Below are 19,721 nucleotides of genomic sequence, written 5' to 3'. Positions count from 1 at the left end.
TAATATTAATACTACATGATTCTAAGACGATGATAATTATCATTTATTCTATTTTTAAGAAGCTTATGATGATTAGTTATCAAAACTAAGAATTCTTTTCAATAACATATATGATCATATTATATTTAATTTAAAGTAACATTTTATGATGACGTCAGACTCATGTAGGTTTTCGAGGTCTATCTCGAGTTGGGTCGGGCTTAAAGGCCCATTAAGGACAGCCCAGCATATATCATCGAACAGACCAAAGCCCAACCAAGTCTGGGTTTCGGCCAAATCATTCGCAGCGCTCGGCCGGCGAGTGCCGAAACGAAGGCGTCGGCGGCCCGCTGCCACATTCGATGTCCTCCCGGAACATCTCCTCTCGTCCGCCTCGCTTGTCTTCTCGTCGTTCCTGTTTGATTTCTCCCGCAGTGTGCGAAGTGACGTCCCCGTTCCTGGTTGATCCGTGGCGCCCACCGCTAGATCTCAGGGCCCTCCGGTCAGTCTCCATTCTTTCTTCTGGGTTGGACGTGTCGACTCATCGCTTCTTTACGTTCCCTTATCTGTTCCACTTTCTTGATAGTTGGGTCTTTGTTTCTTTACAGGCACATGAGGTCATTTTCCGCATCATATATGGTGTGTTTCCATCAGTACTGTTCTATATTACGAGTTGTTCTTGAGTCTCCTGCTTGTTCCTCGTAGTGCTGCTCAACCTTTAAACCTACAACTAGAACAAGACGAAGTCTTCGTTGTCATGCGTTTAGTGTCGGGAAGCTTACAGTAGAAACAAGAATGACGACAAGGTGCGTTATAGAATGGAGAACATAACTCTGCTTGAAGAACAAACAGGAAAGATGGTAAGGGATAACAGAGAAAATGTATACATAGACATAATAAGAAACTGATGCTTTCCAAAGGGAAATGGTTTCATTTTGTCTGCAAAGGCTGTTAGATCTGTAAGGACTGTGTAGATTATATGATTGTGTTTAATTAAATAAAATATATTATAATTTTTAGTTAATAATTTTTTTTTTTACTTATAGTAGGATTCATGACCTCAGCGACTCTCGAGTCACTCATAATGATCATACATCAATGTTGTTATGTTCTACGGATTGAACTATAAAGTGTATTATACGAATAAAAAAAAAGTATGAATACTAATCTTGTTCTATTGTTATTTGATTTCAGATTTCGACATTAAATTTATTTTACATAATAGCATAATTATGATTTTATACTTATAATTAAAATATATTATTTTGAAATCAAATACCTTACATTCTAAAAGTTAAGATATATTTGTATTCTCGCTTTTCGCTTGTAAAAGTTGATTCGATCTATTTTGTTTATCGTATCAATCTTAGTTTTTCTTGCCCACATAGGTGGTATTGTGGACTTTTATCGATAACATCGTAGGAAATCACGATTATGTCGATAACTCTTCTTCCTATTTCCCGTTTCATGTCTCTACATTGATATTAGCTGGAAAAATGTTTATCCACATTGGTCATAGCTGATCCTACTCCATTTGTTTCTTGGAAGCATAGATTATTCTCATGCTATGCTATGTTATGCGTGCTCACGAGACGCAGCAACATTGAAGTTGTGCAAGCAGCATGCACAACAACAACAACAGCAGCAGCAGCACACAAAAGAGAAAATTAACTGACGATGATGTGATCCCTATTAGAAGCCATGGAATAAGAAATATACTATTAGGAAGTGAGAAGTGAGCAAAAAAAAAAAAACATCCCAACGTGGATTCAAGATATATTAGGTTTACATTGCTGCAGATTTTAGTCCCCGTGAAGAACTTGTTTGACGGAAGAGGCTTGCTTCCAAGGATCTACGGGTTCCTGCTACCAGTTCCTGGCTTTCCCCTCCTGGGCTCATGTTTGGGGTTGTGCCCTCCGTAGTCATAATCTAGTGCATACTCCACCAAAGCCCTCCTAGTTTCCATCTGGCCACAAACATTGCATGATATGACAGTCATTACTTCTGCATTGTAATGTTACTAACGTGTAATCTTGTTTCTTTCGGACAGACATGCAAGTCACCTTGGAGAAGAGTTGCGCAGGGTTTGGTGATTCTGTTGGATCGTCCTTGATTTCGGCACGGCCTGCAAACACACGGTCGCTCAGAGAAGGACGAGAGAGGGGCGCGGGCATGGAAGAAGCTGCAAACCTGAAACCGACGCGTCGAAGAGAAGGATCAGCAAGAAGAAGAAGATGAACAAGGTTTGACTGATTCTTCTTGCCATCGCTGCTGCTGCTGGTGCTGCTGCTCCTGCTCGGGCGGCCGAGGGTTCATTTTATGGTCGAGCATACGGACTTGGGATGTGGCACGCGGTCCTCCATTCATGATGACGCTGCAGGAAGATGAACAAGTGCATATCACACCACCACCAGCAGCAAGTCAACTGCACTCACTCACACTACTCCGGCTCGTCTGTTATCCACCAAAAAGATTTCGAGAATATTGTCGCCGTAAAAGGCTCCAATCCCACCATTGTTAGCTTCGCATCGCATGATTTGCATGTGGATGTCCAAAACGGCAATCAACAAGAACGAATTAGTCGAAGCGAGCCATACAAAGTGGATCCAAGTGTGTGGTGCGAGGAAGAACAAGTTGGGGGAATGCACCCAACTCTGGTGCTGCGTGCTGTTCCGTGGATCCTCGTGGGTTATCCTGAGCTTTAGACCAAGATATGGATGGTGGCCATGAAGTCACTACCGAGGACGCCACATTCCTGTAGTTGACCGGCCTGCCGTGTCCATCGCGATGGTGGCTGGCTGGCCATGCAACAGTGGGTGCCTCGGTACATGCCTTGTCCGGTCTCCTCAGCTTTCACATGACACCCATGACTCCATCTCGGCTGGTCAACTTGAGGCCATTATTGTCATTTGAGTGTCTTGATGTGCCCTCCAAATGTACTACCCATGACGTCATATCGTTGGGTGTTTATGTGCTGCAAATTGCGGGGGGGATACAATGAATATTCTCGACGGAGTCACACGTGGATAGTAATAAGCCGAAAACGACAAAGTAAATCTATTGTGCCCGTCCTGCGTCGGATGACACTTGGCAGGCGGAGGTGCACCACTCGAATCCCACATCGCGGATGGAGCGATCGAAATTTGATGGTTATCGACATCATCGGAACCATAACGATCGAATCTTGAATGGTTGAGATTGAATTTGATCATTCGAAAGCTGGTCACTCTCCTTTGTAAAAACGTGTTCATATTACTTCTACATTTTAGTTAGATTTTAATATCATCACGAGTAATTATAATTGATTAATATATTTTTCTTCCCAATATAAATGTTTACCAACAAATACTTGCCGAACCACACGAGTGTTTTCATAGCATAACTTGTGCATTCAACAGCAGAAGTGATCAGATAAAGGTGCAAATCCATGGCAGCAAAAGCACTGCACAAGCAGTCTAATAGATGGAGAGGCATAATTAAATGCAGTGACATCTCTATGGATGGAAAATGGCCAAGATATATGCCAAATTACATGTTGGCAATGCATGAGAAGAAAACCATGTGTAGATTCCACATAAGTGTACATACAAGAGGAGGAAGATGAAATGCAAACTCAAAACAATGCAAGACCATGAACAGAACTTCCAAAGAAATATCCAAAACATTATGAATATAAGGATTGTGGAGTGCCGAGGGTACATTGACCATAATCGAGAGCATCAACCTGAAAGATACTGAGGCAAAGGTGAGTGTTGATTTCAGGTATTGTCGACTCAAGACACCAAAGAGAAGCCCAAAAAAGAATGGCGTTAGAGTAACCTCATCGGTATAATGCAACGAACCACCAGGGAGACCAATGACAGGCAATCATGCGAAAGGGACTTCGGGTGCATGGCCCTTGGAACACAGCCCTCTCCAGATTCTTTTTAGAAGAGAAGCATCAGCCAGAGGTGCCCCCTCTAGCTTCTCCAAGGAAATAAGGAGGTGAACCCTTCTCCATGGTGCTTGTGGAAAAACTTCACAATGACCCTCGGTGACTCCGCCCAAAATGAAATCCTTTGTGCAAACTGGTGATGACCTACACATGAATGCAATTGCAGACCAGACTTGACATGACCCCAATGCATGCAGACCTCTAAATTAATCAAGAATCATCATCAACCAGAAACTGCACGGCTGATGGCTAATTTAGCCCAATCAGCAGACTCTTTGATCAATCCGTCGTCTGATGACAAGCATTCTTCCAAAAAGCCTTTACTTGATACAGATTGATTGATCAAAGGACCAACATGACTGCCCAAGGTATCAGCCAAGTCTCCTAGTACACCAATTGCAGTCTTCATCACCGCATCATCCCTAACAGAACATAAAAAAAAAAAGGCACACTAAATTGTCAGCGGAAAACCACCCAACAGGTCAACACAAAGAAAAAGGAGCTATGCGTTTTTCGAGTACTCACATGTCCTTCTCACTGTACAATGTATCGATGAACTGAAGGATGTGGTATGCATAAGGCATCAGCAGCTGGGTCTTGGGGGAACTTTTAAATCCTTGTAATATCCCAGAGTATGCCTCCAGAATCCCATTTCTTAGTTGGTTGGTGTACTCAAGGATGTCATCATCATCTGCCACAGCATGTGCAGACAGCTCAGCAGCACTCTGTAGCATAGGCATGGCATAGATTAAGTACTTTTCAAAGTTTTCTCCTATCGCAAGGGCGATATCACCAAAGCATGAAAATATTGGGGGCTTGACAGATCTGTGCAATTGGTTACTAGAGAGATCCTTGAGAAGCTGTGTCATGATTCCATCACAAAAAGGCAGAATCTTGTCCTCCAATGCCCTGCATAAATCTCCCACCACACCAACTGTTATAGCACAGACCTGATACTCCTCGAAGTTTTGAAGACCCATCTCCAGATATGGATAAAATCCTTGCATGTATTTTAAAAAGTTTGTCCCGGTGGCATATGCCAAAGCACCAATTGCAAGCATAGCCTCCTCATGCACGGTGGCATTTCGGCAAGCAAAAACCCTCAGAAAAAGATCCATTATCTGATCAGTATATTGCATAAAGCCATATTTTGTTGTCTCAGCTGCTCCTAACTTCTGGATAATGACCTGCAAGCACCCACACAGAAGACCCTGCAGTTCATTCTGCTTCTCCCTCTCATCTGATGAGAGCTTTTGTGCTTCGAGTGTTTGATGGAGCTCCATCATGATGACAGGTACCAACTGCATTACAATTGGAGCTGTCTCATCAGTTGAACACCTCACAATTTCATTCAGAGTCTCATAAGCTGCAGTCCTTAAGCGTGATTCCCCAGCATCCTCTCTGCGTGTAACAGTGAGAAGAGCCTGTATAATGTTCTGGTAGAAAGGAGACAACGGAGATGCTGCACCAACATCCTCGTAGCCTTGAGCTAGGAAGTACAAAGCACCACAAGCTTTTTCAGCAACATTTGGAACATCTTTCATGCTCTGAAGCAGGACAGTGAGAATCTGCTGGCAGTTCTCGGGTGTGATAATAGGTGTTTCCACAGTGGATCCATGAAGAAACTCAAAAATTCTACCAAGTGTCCATGCAGTAGTATCTTTTACATGGTTATTTGGATCATTCATCAATGCAGTCAGCATAAAGCTTAGTGCAACATGGACAATAGGTGTGAGCTTGTCGGGGGATGGACCCTCCAAAATCGATCCAAATGCATAAGTTGCCGCTTCTCTTTGCCTCCAATCTGGTTTTGTTATATTTTCCTCGATGAAAGGCATTACAAGAGGAACTATATCATCTCCAACTGTTCGTGCAACGAGTCCCAAGCATGTTCCACCTGCCATTGCAAGATTCCAAGCTCCTTCATCCTGATCTTGATCCTCCTCCTGCTTGAGAAGTGTCTCCAGGAGCATTGGAACTAAAGCAGGTAGAGCTTGCTTGATGAAGTAATAGCAAGGGATGTCCGAATCAGCAGTAAAGTCACCTCCATATTCATCTAAGATGTCAATCTCCTCATCGCAGATTGAGCTCCAAAACTCTATGGCCTGAAGAGCAACAGGTTCATCATCTTCCCTCACTGCTTTCGCTGTGATAGTGAAAATGTCTTGCATGTACGATGCAAGCTTGTCATAGTAGGTAGATGAGATGGCTACCAAGCACTCAAATGCAGACTGCCGTATCTTTACCTCTTGGGATAAGGTTGCTTCACAAACAACTCTCATGATATAATCCCTCTCCATATCATTCGAGAAATTTGCTTGTGCAAATCCTAGTGCATTATACAATGCTCGTGTGGCAGCCAGTCTGACATCACTACTCCCCTCAGAAGCATTCATGCCCTGAACAACCGCAGTAAGTATCTTGTTCACTTGATCTTGATCAACAACTTGTGGGGAGACTTCCTCACATAAATAACCAAGGGTTTCTAGTGTGGCTTGCTTAACATGAGGCTGAAGCTGGTGTATGTTGGACAGCAGCGAACCTATTAGTTCAGGCCACTGCTTCTGAGGTAGTTCGATACCTGCAATCTTGGCAATGACTTGAGATGCAGTGGACCTAGCATCAGGAACAGGGGAAGCAAGGGTTTGTAGCAAGCATGCTTTGACTTGAGCCTTGACAGCTATATCTAAAGATAGCCATCTTTGGGCAAGCTCACTTTTCCTGTGCTGCTCTTTAGCATCCAAAGCGTTTTTAAGAACCAAACCTGCTAACTTACGGCTATCAACTGGTTTCTCATTGCTTACCAATTCATTAGAAAGTGATAGCAAAAATGCAGAAAGGTTTTGTTCTTGAAACTGTTTCAAGCTTTCTTCTGCATGTTTTCGGACACTACCATCCACCGACTGTGCGTTCAGGAGGATCTGGGTAACTTCCATCGCCATACCCTACTCTAGAAAAGAAAGGAAAACTTTTGAGTTTTTTTGTAACTCGAGATTAATATGTTTAACATATCATACAAATCAGTTTCCTAGAAGAGCAGAACTATAGGAACAGAATCCAGAAAAAAGAGATGACAATCCTTATAAAAACCCCTAAAGCCTTTATCCTGCAGTTATGCAACACAAACAAAGAAACAAAATTATGTTACACGACAATCACAGCTATTTCAAAGCATGATCTGTCAATTAAGAACTCACCGCGAACAGTTTAAGGACAGATGCATAAGTTACACACCCATGGATACAAACAGAGTTCACTTGCTTATTTATGTGCATGTTAAAGAACTTCTCCAAAAATGCACACTGGCATGCATAATAAATCAACCTGAACAGATACAGCTCATACAATGAACCAACTTCCAACATAAATCAAATTACTGATTAAGGTCAATACCAAAGTTCTCGACAAATATAACCATAAGATAAGCCAAATACAACCAACTTCATATACTAAATAAAGATATTTTCACCAGATGTCTTCAGTGTTAGAATATCCTCCAACAAAAGATAACTGTTCAACTAAATAATGTAATATCAGTCAAAAAAACAATTTACAAATATAAGAATTACAACTTTCATGGCAATTCATGGGAGAGAAAGCCCTATGACAGGATCATTATTTTCGGCCTGCTATTTATAACCATAAATCAGGCGCACAGGCACTAAACATAACTAGTCAACAGCAGTCAGTGTCGATCCTAACAATAAAGCAGAAAACTACAACATATAATTCTTAAGATTTCAGATTTACAGATCATCATCAGGAGGGGTCTAATCAAAAATTAAAACAAAAGCAACAATGATAACGGCCATCTATTACTCCTTTCGACTCCAACCTCAGACGACAGTAGCCCCAAAGAAACTACTATTGAGATCCAATTGAAGTGACGTAAGCATAAGTCAGAACCTAATCGAATTACCCACCATAGCAAACAAATCTACAGCTTCAAAACCTCAGATCAGTGTAGACAAACATTGGATCAACAAATTTACATAATACTAACACAAAAGCACAACTTTCTCGACTGAATCCCTGGATCGACAACCCTAATCCACGAAAAAAGAAGAAGCAGCTGCTAAATTTCCATCGACGGGAGAAACCAACATAAAGAGGAGAATTTTCGAGATCACCCACCGAAATCGTCGGGGAGATTGGTGCCAGAAGCCTTTCCGCAGCTGATGAACGATCAAAAGAGTGGATCCGGCGGTGGGCAGACCGGCGCCAGTCGCGAAACCCTAGAAGAAAGAAAAGGGGAGTGGGGAGAGCTGCGTTAGATGGGAATTGGGGGAGTTTTTACGGATGATTATAAAGTGAGACTTATAAAGGCACGCCTCCTTTTGGGTGAGTCCACCCCCGCCCGCTCACAGATCCTACACACGTCCCAACTACGACCCGAATTATCACGATCGAGGGAGTAACTTTATCGACTCCGTGGTTTCGTTTTGTTGCGGTTATTAGTGCTTTTTTTTGCTGTTGTTGTTGCTACGACCACAACACGGTACGTTTCGCAGTGGACCCAATTTTGGTGCATCTGAGTGGCGCATAACCGTGGGTACCACGTCTTGGGAAGAGGGTAGGCGTGGGTGCGAGGAGAGTTGGTGTCCTTTCTTGTTTGCTTGCTTCATTGTTAAGTATTAGCCTGTGGAGGGGGAGTCGATGGAGGCGGATCTTTTGTAGGATCCGAACTCGAGCGCGTGCGGGTCTCGGGCGGGCCACACTTCCAACCTGTCGACCGGTTGGATTTGGAGCCTTTTTTGACATCGGAGGGCGGTATCGCTCGCTGGCCACTGGTTCTTACCCGAAAACCTACCTGATCTATCATTGGGCGGTGCGGAGGTTGTGTGGGACCCACATGTGAGTCCGATCAACCGATGAGGAGAGGCCATTATTGATTTAGCTTTAAAACTCCAATTCACCCGTAAAAATCTCCTCAGCATTTTAGAAATGGGTGTGCCGAGATCCGATCCGACTCGAATCGATTTAAGATTGGGTTGGGTTTCAATCTAGGGGTAAATCGAACGGACTTTGGGCTGGGTTGAGTTTTGACGTTTCGGATTGGGTTGAAATCGAAATCAAAATCAAAATCGGATTGGGTTGAGGACGATAGACTTGTGAGAGAAAGAGTTGATAAAACTTAAGAGAATAAAAGAGTAAACGTGAATTATAATTTTTATTTAGTGTTAATCTTATAATTTTAGAGAATATCATAAGGTACTTTAATAAATTAAAAAAATCATTAGCTCCCTGCAAATGCATATTATCATAAGAAATCATTAGCATTTAAATATTTAAAATATAATATTTAGATAAAATATAATTAATAAAAATATCAAATATCAAATCATTATTGGTCCAATCAATAGGATATTGGATGTGTCCCCCGAACACCCTTTTCGGTCTTCCTCTCCCAATCAAATGTCACTGGGAACCATTTGTCGGTAGCCTCCAGTTTTGTTGTTGAATGCGAGGAAGGAGAGACGTCACATATACCCCCGCTCTTCTTCCTACTAATAGATGCACCAGCTTCCCATCGCCTTCCAATGGCCTTCTCCTCCATGCTTCTGTTCCTCCGCCTTGCTCTTTCCCTTGTTGCCCTACGCATCGACGCACATGCCGCCTGATTCTCCTCCATCTTCAGCTTCGGCGACTCGCTCACCGACACCGAAAACGACCTGCTCTCCTGCGACGGTAAGCCTTACCACGTCGGGCAACCCCCCTATGGTGAGACTTACTTCCATCATCCCACCGGTCGCTACTCCGACGGCCGGATCATGATCGACTTCATCGGTATGTCAACCCTCATCCCTCTCTCTCTCTCTCTCTCTCGTGGAATCTGAGGCTGTAGATGAGCAACGATTGCTGGTATCTATCTCGGTGTAGCGCAAGCTGTTGGGTTGCCCTTCGTGCGGCCATATCTCGCCGGAAACTGCGCGGAGGACTTCCGATTCAGGTAAACAATGCCCTCTACCGATCAGATAAACACGATATCGTCTTATTGCCTTGTGTCAGCCTGAATCTTGTTCTCATGGGCAATTCGCTTTTTGAGAGATCCGAGGGAACAATCTACAACCACCTCTACTTCGAGGAAGAGCGTCGAAGTTAGAGATTTGATTCATAGTTATCTAAGTTAGTTACAGAATGATTTCAATAACTACCTCAATCAATCATGATCTAGTAGTTATAGGATGATTTCAACAACTACCACAATCATGATCTAGTAGTTATAGGATTATTACAATTAGGTTATATAAATAGGACCATAGTTCATGAAGTAAGATATATAAAGAGTGTGTGCATTTGGTATCTTATAAGTATTCTTGTGAATCCTCTTGTTTTTAATACTATAATAATATTCTATTTTTTCTTTTTGCTCTTCCATCCTCAACATTTATGGTATCAGAGCCTAGTTTCAATTTGAACTGAGCGATCCAAATGACGAAATTAGGCTAAGGGAGAATAGAAAAAATGACTCAAAGGTATTGTTCTTCATTCAACAAGTTGTACACGAGACAATCTTCTCAAGAATTATAGCAGTGACAACCTCAAAACAAGCTTGCTTGATACTTCAAAATGAATTTCAAGGCTCATCAAGGGTATTACAGTAAAACTTCAAATCCTTTATCGTGAGTTTAAAATTTTGTTCATAAAAAGCAATGAATCGGTACAAGATTTTTTTTTTCGAGTGACTGAAATTATTAGTCAAATAAAATCTTATAGTGAACATCTTTTTTATCATATAATTATTGTAAAAGTTTTGAGAAGTTTAACTCAGAAATTTGATCATGTTATTGTCACAATTAAGGAGTCAAAAGATTTATCTACATATTCATTTGATGAACTAATAGGTTCCTTGTAAGCATATGAAGCAAGGTTGAACAGATCACTTGAAAAAAGTGAAGAAAAAATATTTCAGGTTAAGGGGGGGTCTTCTACTTCAAAAGAAGATAAAAAATCAGTAGGAAATGATGTGGCAGAGGAGGATTTCGTGGTAGAGAAAATGGAAGAGGAAGAGGACACTTTGATGGGCGACAATCAAATTATGATCAAAAAAATTACAAGAGTGGAATTCAATGTCACTATTGTAAAAAGTTTGGTCACACGAAGATAGATCGCTGGAAAAGAAAAAAGCAAGTAAGCTATGTGAAGGAAAAAGAAGAAAATAGTAAGTTGTTTATAACTCAATAAGATTTTTTATCTTTAATCAAACCAATTTTTTTTATCTTTAATAGTGCATGAACTATTATCAAATATTACTGAATATCCATCATCTATCAATTGTCCAAGTTATGTGATAAAGTAGGAACAAAGAAAACATTATCAGGTATTTTATGACTCATTCACAATCTTGTTGATAATGTTTTCTTCTTTTTCCTTGATAATGTTTTCTTTATTCCTACTTTATGACATAACTTGTTGAGTGTTAGATAATTGATAGACGATGGATATTCAGTAATATTTGATAATAGTTCATGCACTATTAAAGATAAAAAAATCTGGTTTGATTATAAAATTTTCTTCTTGTTGATTATAGTATTTTCTTCTTGTTGAGTGTTAGACGATTGATAGATGATGGATATTTAGTAATATTTGATAATAGTAGTATTTTCTTTTTTTTCCTCCACATAGCTTACTTGCTTTTCTCTTTTCCAGCAATCTGTCTTCATATGATGAAAACAATAGTGACATTGAATTCCACCTCCTCTGCCACGTCATCTTCCTATTGATTTTTTGTCTTTTTTTGAAATAGAAGACTCCCCCTTAACCTGAAATGTTTTTTCTTCACTTTTTTCAAGTGACCTGTTCAACCTTGCTTCATGTGCTTGCAAGGAACCTATTAGTTCATCAAATGAAAATGTAGATAAATCTTTTGACTCCTCAATTACGACAACAACATGATCAAAATTTTGAGTTAAACTTCTCAAAACTTTTACAACAATTATATGATCAGAAAGATGTTCACTATAAGATTTCATTTGACTAATAATTTCAGTCACTCAAGAAAGAAAATCTTATACTGATTCTTTACTTTTCATGAACAAAATTTCAAACTCACGACAAAAGATTTGAAATTTTACCGTAATCACCCTTGATGAACCTTGAAATTCATTTTGAAGTATCAACCAAGCTTGCTTTGAGATTGTCGCTACTGTAATTCTTGAGAAGATTGTCTCATGTACAGCTTGTTGAATGAAGAACAATGCCTTTGAGTCATTCTTTCTATTCTCCCTCGGCTTGATTTCGTCATCTGGATCGCCCAGTTCATATTGAAACTAGGCTCTGATACCACAAATGTTGGGGATGGAGGAGCAATAAAAAAAAAACAGAATACTATTATAGTATTAAAAATAGGAGGGTTCACAAGAATACTTACAAGATACCAAATGCACACACTCTCTATATATCTTACTTCATGAACTATGGTCCTATTTATAGGACCTAGTTGTAACCATCCTATAACTACTAGATCATTATTGTGGTAGTTATTGAAATCATCTTATAACTACTAGATCATGATTAAGGTAGTTATTGAAATCACTCTGTAACTACCTAGATAACTATGAACCAAATCTTAACACTCCCCTTTGATTCATAGTTGTATATACCGATTTGCGACATGAAATAAACATATTTTTGAACCAGAAGCGACTTGGTAAAAATATCCATAACTTATTCATCTGTTCCACAATACTTCATTGTTATGGCTCCACTTGCTACAAGATCTCGGATGAAATGATAACGTATCTCTATATGCTTCGTTCTTCCATGAAATGTTGGATTCTTCGTCATTGTAATTGTGCATTTGGTATCTTGTAAGTATTCTTGTGAATCCTCCTGTTTTTAATACTATAATAGTATTTTATTATTTTTCCTTGCTCCTCCATCCCCAACAGACGAGATCAAAACCTTTGTCCCCAACGTCGTCGGCGCCATTAGCTCAGCAATCAGCGTAAATCGAATTCCCTCACAGAAGTACAATTTTTTGGTTCAGATCATCGTCTACAACCCGTTTATTTGATCTCTAGGAATTGATCCAACTCGGTGCTAAGACGCTGGTTGTTCCCAGAGATTTACCATTCGGATGCCTCCCAACGTTCCTCGAGTTCTTCTTCGGTGCAAGCGCAGGGGATTACGAACTTGAAACCGGGTGTCTAAAGTTCCTGAACCGCTTGGCCGAGTACCACGACCAGTTGTTGTGGCATGAGCTGAGCCAGCTCCGGCGATAGCATCTGCATGCCACCATCATCTACGCCGACTATTACAACACCACCATCTCTATTTACCGGTCTCCACGACGATATGATGAGCCTGTTAAAAATAATTAGAAACAGTCTCTCCCACATAATATTTCATGAAATATTTTATCTACTATTAATAAGATTAGAACCTCATCTTTAACATAATTAAAAAGGAGGCATACCTTTTTTAACTATTTGTACCCATGCTCATACACCTCAAATTACTAGCGTGAGCGTGAAAGGGATTCGGATGAGGGAATCTCTTTCGACCTCGATATTCATATAGGTTGACATCTCAAAAGCTTATTATTTTCACATTAAAGATAGCTCGGATAACCCTACGCATACAGGTATATACTACGTTGGGCTGACCAAAATGTTAATAACTTATTCCCTTATCATTCTGGCATTAAAAGGAGGGTTTGATGTTATAGAAACATTCGCCTGTTGACCATCTCAATAAATGATCGAGCGATGAGGCTTTACTCCCAACTCATTATACTTTCATAAGGGGGTTATTCTTTCACTTAAAGGGGTTATTCTTTTAGGTAACTGACATTCGACACGTAACCATCATGTGGTGTCCAGGGTGGAAGGAGAAAATGGATGTCACCCTCCACCCATTTACTAACGTAGATAAAGATCCACTTGAAAGGAGAAAATAAAAGTCAACTCCCTTATCGCTCATGTGGATAAGAGGCAAAGGGGAGGATACTAGAGACAGTTAAAAGCTATCTCCCCGCAGAATATTTTATTTCTTTACAACAAAATATAAAAGTTTATTTCCAACACAATGAAAAAAGAGATTTATTTTTTTACCACTTAAATTCGCACTGATACATTTATCGTTACTAACGTATATATTAAAAAAACTCGATAGAAAAAACTCTTTTGGCATTAGTCTTCATATAGATAATATTTCGAGAACTCAACTTTTTCACCTCAAAGACATCATATACATATATTAAAATATTTATTAAGGTATGAAGACAATATGAGACATCTTTTACTCGTCAAGACATATGGATCATATGGGACGAGACATCAATGATTTCATCTCACATCGTAATTAATATTTTAGGTAGGCTAATTGATTGGTTATGTCGATAATTAATATCTAAGAGTCGATTCAAATTCAACGACCCCAATTGTGACCCCAACGAGCGAGAATTAGAACCATTACAATATTTATTCTTCCCTTCGGGAAAACGTGCTACCTGTCTTATTTCATGATACGGGGCAATTCCAAGGATCGCATCTCCGTCTCTCGATCTCTAATGGAATCGTCGACGAACCTTGTGTCCGTCAACGCCTCTCTGCGCCTCATCACCCTCCTCCTCTTCCTCCTCCCGGCTGCTCTTGGCTCGGCCACCACCGGTTGTTACTCCTCCATCTTTAGCTTCGGCGACTCCCTTGCCGACACCGGAAACCTGCTCCACACCCTCGGCAGGGACGGCATCCGCATCGGCCGCCCGCCGTACGGCATGACCTACTTCCATCGCCCCACCGGCCGCTTCTCCGACGGCCGGCTCATCGTTGACTTCATCGGTACGCAGTCTCTTCGTTTCGTTCATGTCATACATGTAAAGACACGGTAGATCTCAGCATGAGGTGGTTGTGGTTGCAGCGCAAGCGATGGGGTTGCCGCTGCTGCCGCCGTATCTGGAGGAGACGACGGGCCGAGACATGAGGAAGGGGGTGAACTTCGCGGTGGGAGGGGCGACGGCGATGGAGAATGGATTCTTTAGGAAGAGAGGGATCCATATCAAGTTCACCAACGTCTCCTTGGGTGACCAGATCCACTGGTTCAGGCAATTACTGCCGTCCCTCTGCTCCTCTTCCTCAGGTAATCTTTTGGACCACATCTTCTTCCTACAGCTAAGATTTCAGCTACAGTATATATATATATAATTAAATATATAAGACATGCTCATATTGTATGGTTCAAATCTCATATTGCATTTGTCGGCAGCGTGCGAGGACATGCTCCACAAATCTCTCGTCTTAATGGGTGCGATTGGAGGGAATGATTACAATGACCCGTTCATGGAGGGAAGAAGCTTGCGCGAGATCAAGTCCTTCGTTCCCCGAGTCGTCTCGACCATCAGCTCGGCCATCGATGTAAGCCAACACAGTGAGCTCTCGGGCTACATATGCCAACTAGATCAGTGCTTGTTCTTACCACACACCCATGTTGGTTTGGTTGCCAGGAACTGATAGATCTGGGAGCACGAACGCTGCTGGTTCCAGGAATCACTCCTCTAGGATGCAACTCCGCCTATCTCACCTATTACCGGACTCACCAGGCCGCGGATTACGACTCGACGACTGGTTGCCTGAAGTGGCTGAACGAGTTCTCCATGTACCACAATGGCCGCCTGCAAGCTGAGCTGCAGCGGCTGCAGCAACTGCATCCTCATGCCACCATAATCTATGCCGACTACTACGGAGCTTCCATGAGTATATTCAGCAACCCAAATGCATTCGGTGAGCTGCAGTAGTGCCTTCACAGCCTCATGCTTCTGCATCACATCTGATCGTCGTGAGATCACCATGTTTCGTTTGCTTGTTCCGGGTTCAGGATTCGGCGAGGAGCCTCTCGTGGCATGCTGCGGGGGTGGCGGTCCATACAACTACAACTTCTCAAGGCAATGTGGAAGCGAAGGCTCAACGGTTTGTGGTGATCCTTCCAGGTACGTGCACTGGGACGGCCTACATATGACTGAAGCAACTTACAGAAGCATTGCAATTGGCCTGCTACATGGACCATTTGCTGCTCCGGCCATCGGCAGCACATGCCCTAACATCCAATTGAGCCTGCATGGAGATGTTGAGGTCTCCGAGGGTTGATTTATATATTGGGAGATGAAACTGCTTAGTTTGCTCTGTAATAATTAAAGGAAAAAAAAAACTGTATTATTGCACTACTGTATTTGTGTTAAGTTGATTTTATTTTTTTGTTGTTTGTGTTGGATAATGATTCTACATCACGCTGAGGTATCGATCATACGATTATTCCTATATTAATTGATTTATTTTTTTAATAATAAAATATTATTGGTTTGCTATGCAAAAAGTTTATTAAAAAAATGATACATGATATAATGTCAACTTTATTTTTGCACTACTGCAATTATTTCCCAGTTGACCAAAAAGAAATCTTAAGCATTGTTGTCTTCCTCGTGGTCCTCCAACTTGTAGTGCCCATCAGCTCCCTTCATCATGCCCTTGTTCTTCTCCACCCACCATGAGTCCGGCACCAAGTACTCATCCTTCAGCGCGTCGGTGCTCTTGTTGACAAGCGCCACGTCTCGATCGATCGCCAGCTTGAACCCTCCTCTGCGTCCTTGGGCTCCGGCCGTGCCGTGCAGGTAGCACTCCAAGTTGTGCCATGTGGTGAGGTCGCCCGGCGCCTTCAGGTACTCCGACTTCCGGGTGTCGATGGCCAACTCCACGCCGACGTCGACGTAGGGTATGATGGGGTAGTTCGGGACCAGGTCAGGCGCGTTGCGGACCCGGAGAAGTCTCAGGTCCGGCGTCGCGGAGAATAGCTTCTGGAACTCGAAGTCGCCCACGCGGGGGCTGGCGAAGACGAAGGCCGTGACCGGGCAGCCCGTCGACGAGGGGTTGCTGCTTCTGTTGAAGCTATTGGCGACGATGTCTACTGCGTTAAGCGTGGCCACTGCGGCCCCGAGGCTGTGTCCGGTTATGGTGATGCTGGTCTCCTCATCTTTGTACTCTTCTATCAGTCTTCCCACCTCCTTCAGAACCTGCAAACAGGATTATTAGCATTATTATTAGTTGTATATTGTTCTTTGCATCTACAATTGTGCATTATACTTTTAGAATCAACCAATTTGACTTTTCATGCATACATAATTGTGAATAATATATATATATATATATATATATATATATATATATATATATATATATATATATATGTATGTATGCATGTATGTATGTATGTATAGGTTATATCAAAAATTATGAAGCCAAACCAGAAACATATGATTGTGAAATTATTAGAGTTCTTACGGTGACTGTAATGCACAGAGCTGTTGTTCCCTATAGCAACGTAGATTCATGGATGGCGGAGAGAGAGGGAGAGAGAGAGAGAGAGAGAGAGAGAGTTATACCTGGTCTCGAGCGCTGCTCTTGCTGTAAGGGGACTTGGGGTCCTCGGAGGTGTAGATGGAGAGCCAGCCGCGGTGGACCAAGGGGGCGCTCGATCCCAGCACATCCGGCGCCGGCACCATCGTGAAGTCCAGGTCATTGATCCACTCCAGCGGCAGGAGCGTCCCCCTCCACGCCACCAGCACGTCCCTCCTCCCCAGCTGCGCCGCCCCCTCGTCGGTGGCCACCGCCACGTACCCCATCCAGTTGGAGTCCTTGCTCCACGCCTGCCGCGACAGCGACTTGATGATGAACGCGTCCGGCACCTGCACGCCGGAGGTGGCGTAGAAGAACTTGGTCACCCGGTACAGCTTCTCCTGGCCCTGCGACAGCGCCACCTTCTGGAGGATGTTCGACCGGGCGTACAGCGGCGCGCCCGCGAACCGCGACTTCTTCTGCCTGTTGAACCCGTCGTAGACCGCCTGCGCCATCTCGCCGTAGAGGACGAGGCTACGGCGGAGGTCGACATCGAGAGGGTCCAACAGGCCTTTCCAGTTATCCTTCCCCTGGAGAACTCTCCACCTCTTCGCTATGCTTCCCGTCATCGTCTTTATTCTACGCTCAGCTTCAGGATCTCTCTCTCTCTCTTTATTGTTTTCCGTAGGGCAACATAGTTCAGCCAACAAACTATTTATATACAAGCAGCTGTCACTGTACACCTGCCATGAACTGGTCTTCTTTGAGGCTAAGCTTGATCTCCTCAGCATATACAACTGTGTTCTCCTTGGATCAGCAACGTGCAGTCTGGAGCATTACTCAACGGGAGGAACTTCCTTCTACGGCCAGCGGTTGCTGAGATGGGTGGTGGGTTGCGTGCAAGCATGCATGCAGTGTGTAAACAAAGGCATTTCTTTTGCTGATGATTCCCACATCCAAGCCCGACACTGAAACTATTTTCTCTTCCTTTCTTGCTTCTTAGGTTGATCCATTTGTTGATAGAGACTCGTGCTGTTTCTTTGTGCCTGAACCAGTGGATCCATCTGTGGGTTCCTTCCCTGTGTGTGACAGGCAGAAGCGACTGCCCTGAGAGTATTTGATTCACATTGGGCATCGGCAAAAGTTATGATGCTGATCTGATGAAAAGCATCAATGTTTTCGAATGTCAAACTTTCAACCGAGTTTGGCAATATTGATGAGACGAAACCACACTCATCCAGCGGCCTGTTGGCACATGATTCTCATGGATGAGATGAAGAATACTCTTACTACTTTCACACGTCAAAACCAGCGAAGATGATTTCTTCGATCAGGTCAACACGCCAGAATTACATTATAAGTTTTCCCAAACATAGATGAGATAATCTTAATCTAAACAAATTAAGATTAAGGTATCATTTAAGGTGCATAGGATGTCACAAAGAATGGTCTTTTTCGAGGAGAAAGATCAGCGATCAACCCATCCAGTAAAGTCCTCCAGAATAGGCTCGTGGGGTGGTCAATAAAATAGCTCCCACAACAGCGATCTTCTCCTATACTCTGATGCACATCTGCAACATAGAATTGTCTATATGTTGTAACAGTTAGTTGTCCATTAATGGCAGCGCAAGGAATCTCTCCCTTTCATCTACATCCAACATTAAGATATCTCTGCTTCCTTTCCCTGATTGGTGGACATTAAAAAGTCAAACACGAAGATTCTATGATGATCTGGAGAAACTGGACCAGGAAGAACGTGCACAATGGTCAGCTTGAAAAGGATTCAGGAGAGGGGAATCGAAACACATCTGTAGGTCATCCTGGCAAGCTATCCAATCCTTGGGCTGCCTAATGATGCATGTAAAAGCAGCATATCAGCCATTTCAGATGATCTCATACATCAAAAAACTTTCTTTATATTCTACGATACCACTGCCAGACTGAATGCCTCTTTGGTCGGCTCAAGGTTGAGTACTACTGCAACCGGAAGAAGAACCAGAGCGGAGATGCTAACCAGTGACAGAAGTTCCATCCTCACCTACCTTTCCAGAACCATGCCATCCAATACCTGATGATCCAAACTCCAATGTCATAAGGTGTCACACAAGAAAAGCTGTTTCGTTTTCTCATCATTATGGTTAACACCAAAATCTCATGGCAAAACATTCATAAGCAGTAATTAGATGTAAGAACCACAAAGAACAGCAACACGCTTGTCCAAATGGTTCGAGAGAGTCTCCATCGAGCGCTTTGAGTACTGATCACTGTTGCACCTAATATGTTAGGTATTTCATACGTAGGATCCATCTTGTACGGATATGTATGCATGTAAATTAGAAAATCAAGTTTAATAAAGAAAATTATTAGTTTATAGATTTATTTAGATATGTCTATATTTATTTGATTATGATTATATTTGAATATATTTGATTGTGTTTATATTTGAATATTATTATGATATGTAAAATTTACCATTATTA

At 42.2% G+C, this 19,721-nt stretch overlaps 3 protein-coding genes and 1 long non-coding RNA gene across 5 annotated transcripts; 1 reads left to right on the top strand and 3 right to left on the bottom strand.

The window, feature by feature from the left end:
* Positions 1 to 1,646: 1,646 nt before the first annotated feature.
* Positions 1,647 to 2,416, bottom strand: LOC135637966 (uncharacterized). The gene is made up of 3 exons (XR_010496442.1): positions 2,170 to 2,416; positions 2,043 to 2,104; positions 1,647 to 1,945 (listed from the first exon to the last, which is right to left on the bottom strand). It is a non-coding gene; the product is annotated as an uncharacterized LOC135637966 (long non-coding RNA).
* Positions 2,417 to 3,525: 1,109 nt separating this feature from the next.
* On the bottom strand, positions 3,526 to 8,207 carry LOC135585492 (importin subunit beta-1-like). 2 transcript variants are annotated; one of them, XM_065139323.1, is made up of 3 exons: positions 8,048 to 8,207; positions 4,439 to 6,863; positions 3,526 to 4,335 (listed from the first exon to the last, which is right to left on the bottom strand). In XM_065139323.1, exons 2-3 carry the CDS (start codon positions 6,853 to 6,855, stop codon positions 4,137 to 4,139), a joined length of 2,616 nt encoding a protein of 871 aa, XP_064995395.1. In that variant the 5' UTR covers positions 6,856 to 6,863; positions 8,048 to 8,207; the 3' UTR covers positions 3,526 to 4,136. The 2 variants fall into 2 exon arrangements, with proteins under 2 accessions (XP_064995395.1, XP_064995401.1); XM_065139329.1 differs by having other exon boundaries at positions 4,439 to 6,858; positions 8,048 to 8,201.
* Positions 8,208 to 14,310: 6,103 nt separating this feature from the next.
* LOC103978854 (GDSL esterase/lipase At1g28580) lies at positions 14,311 to 16,101 on the top strand. The gene is made up of 5 exons (XM_009394800.3): positions 14,311 to 14,697; positions 14,777 to 14,995; positions 15,122 to 15,270; positions 15,360 to 15,636; positions 15,731 to 16,101. The coding sequence occupies exons 1-5, from the start codon at positions 14,379 to 14,381 to the stop codon at positions 15,997 to 15,999; spliced, it is 1,233 nt and encodes a 410-aa protein (XP_009393075.2). The 5' UTR covers positions 14,311 to 14,378; the 3' UTR covers positions 16,000 to 16,101.
* A 97-nt stretch (positions 16,102 to 16,198) lies between these two features.
* On the bottom strand, positions 16,199 to 18,043 carry LOC135631573 (phospholipase A1-II 1-like). Its single transcript, XM_065139308.1, has 2 exons — positions 17,289 to 18,043; positions 16,199 to 16,919 (listed from the first exon to the last, which is right to left on the bottom strand). The coding sequence occupies exons 1-2, from the start codon at positions 18,030 to 18,032 to the stop codon at positions 16,311 to 16,313; spliced, it is 1,353 nt and encodes a 450-aa protein (XP_064995380.1). The 5' UTR covers positions 18,033 to 18,043; the 3' UTR covers positions 16,199 to 16,310.
* Positions 18,044 to 19,721: the final 1,678 nt, after the last annotated feature.

This window comes from Musa acuminata, chromosome BXJ1-3 (genome assembly GCF_036884655.1).
Source record: "Musa acuminata AAA Group cultivar baxijiao chromosome BXJ1-3, Cavendish_Baxijiao_AAA, whole genome shotgun sequence".
Lineage (NCBI taxonomy): Eukaryota > Viridiplantae > Streptophyta > Magnoliopsida > Zingiberales > Musaceae > Musa > Musa acuminata.
The sequence above is the reverse complement of the archived record's forward strand: the minus strand, read 5'-3'. Positions and strand labels throughout refer to the sequence as shown.

Coding starts and splice junctions, on each gene's coding strand:
- LOC135585492 (XM_065139323.1), bottom strand. CDS start 6,855: ATGGCGATGGAAGTTACCCAGATCCTCCTGAACGCACAGTCGGTGGAT. Junction 4,336..4,438: donor TTGTACAGTGAGAAGGACAT/GTGAGTACTCGA, acceptor ATGTTCTGTTAG/GGATGATGCGGTGATGAAGA.
- LOC103978854 (XM_009394800.3), top strand. CDS start 14,379: ATGATACGGGGCAATTCCAAGGATCGCATCTCCGTCTCTCGATCTCTA. Junction 14,698..14,776: donor GCTCATCGTTGACTTCATCG/GTACGCAGTCTC, acceptor TTGTGGTTGCAG/CGCAAGCGATGGGGTTGCCG. Junction 15,637..15,730: donor CAGCAACCCAAATGCATTCG/GTGAGCTGCAGT, acceptor TTCCGGGTTCAG/GATTCGGCGAGGAGCCTCTC.
- LOC135631573 (XM_065139308.1), bottom strand. CDS start 18,032: ATGCTGAGGAGATCAAGCTTAGCCTCAAAGAAGACCAGTTCATGGCAG. Junction 16,920..17,288: donor AGAGCAGCGCTCGAGACCAG/GTATAACTCTCT, acceptor TCCTGTTTGCAG/GTTCTGAAGGAGGTGGGAAG.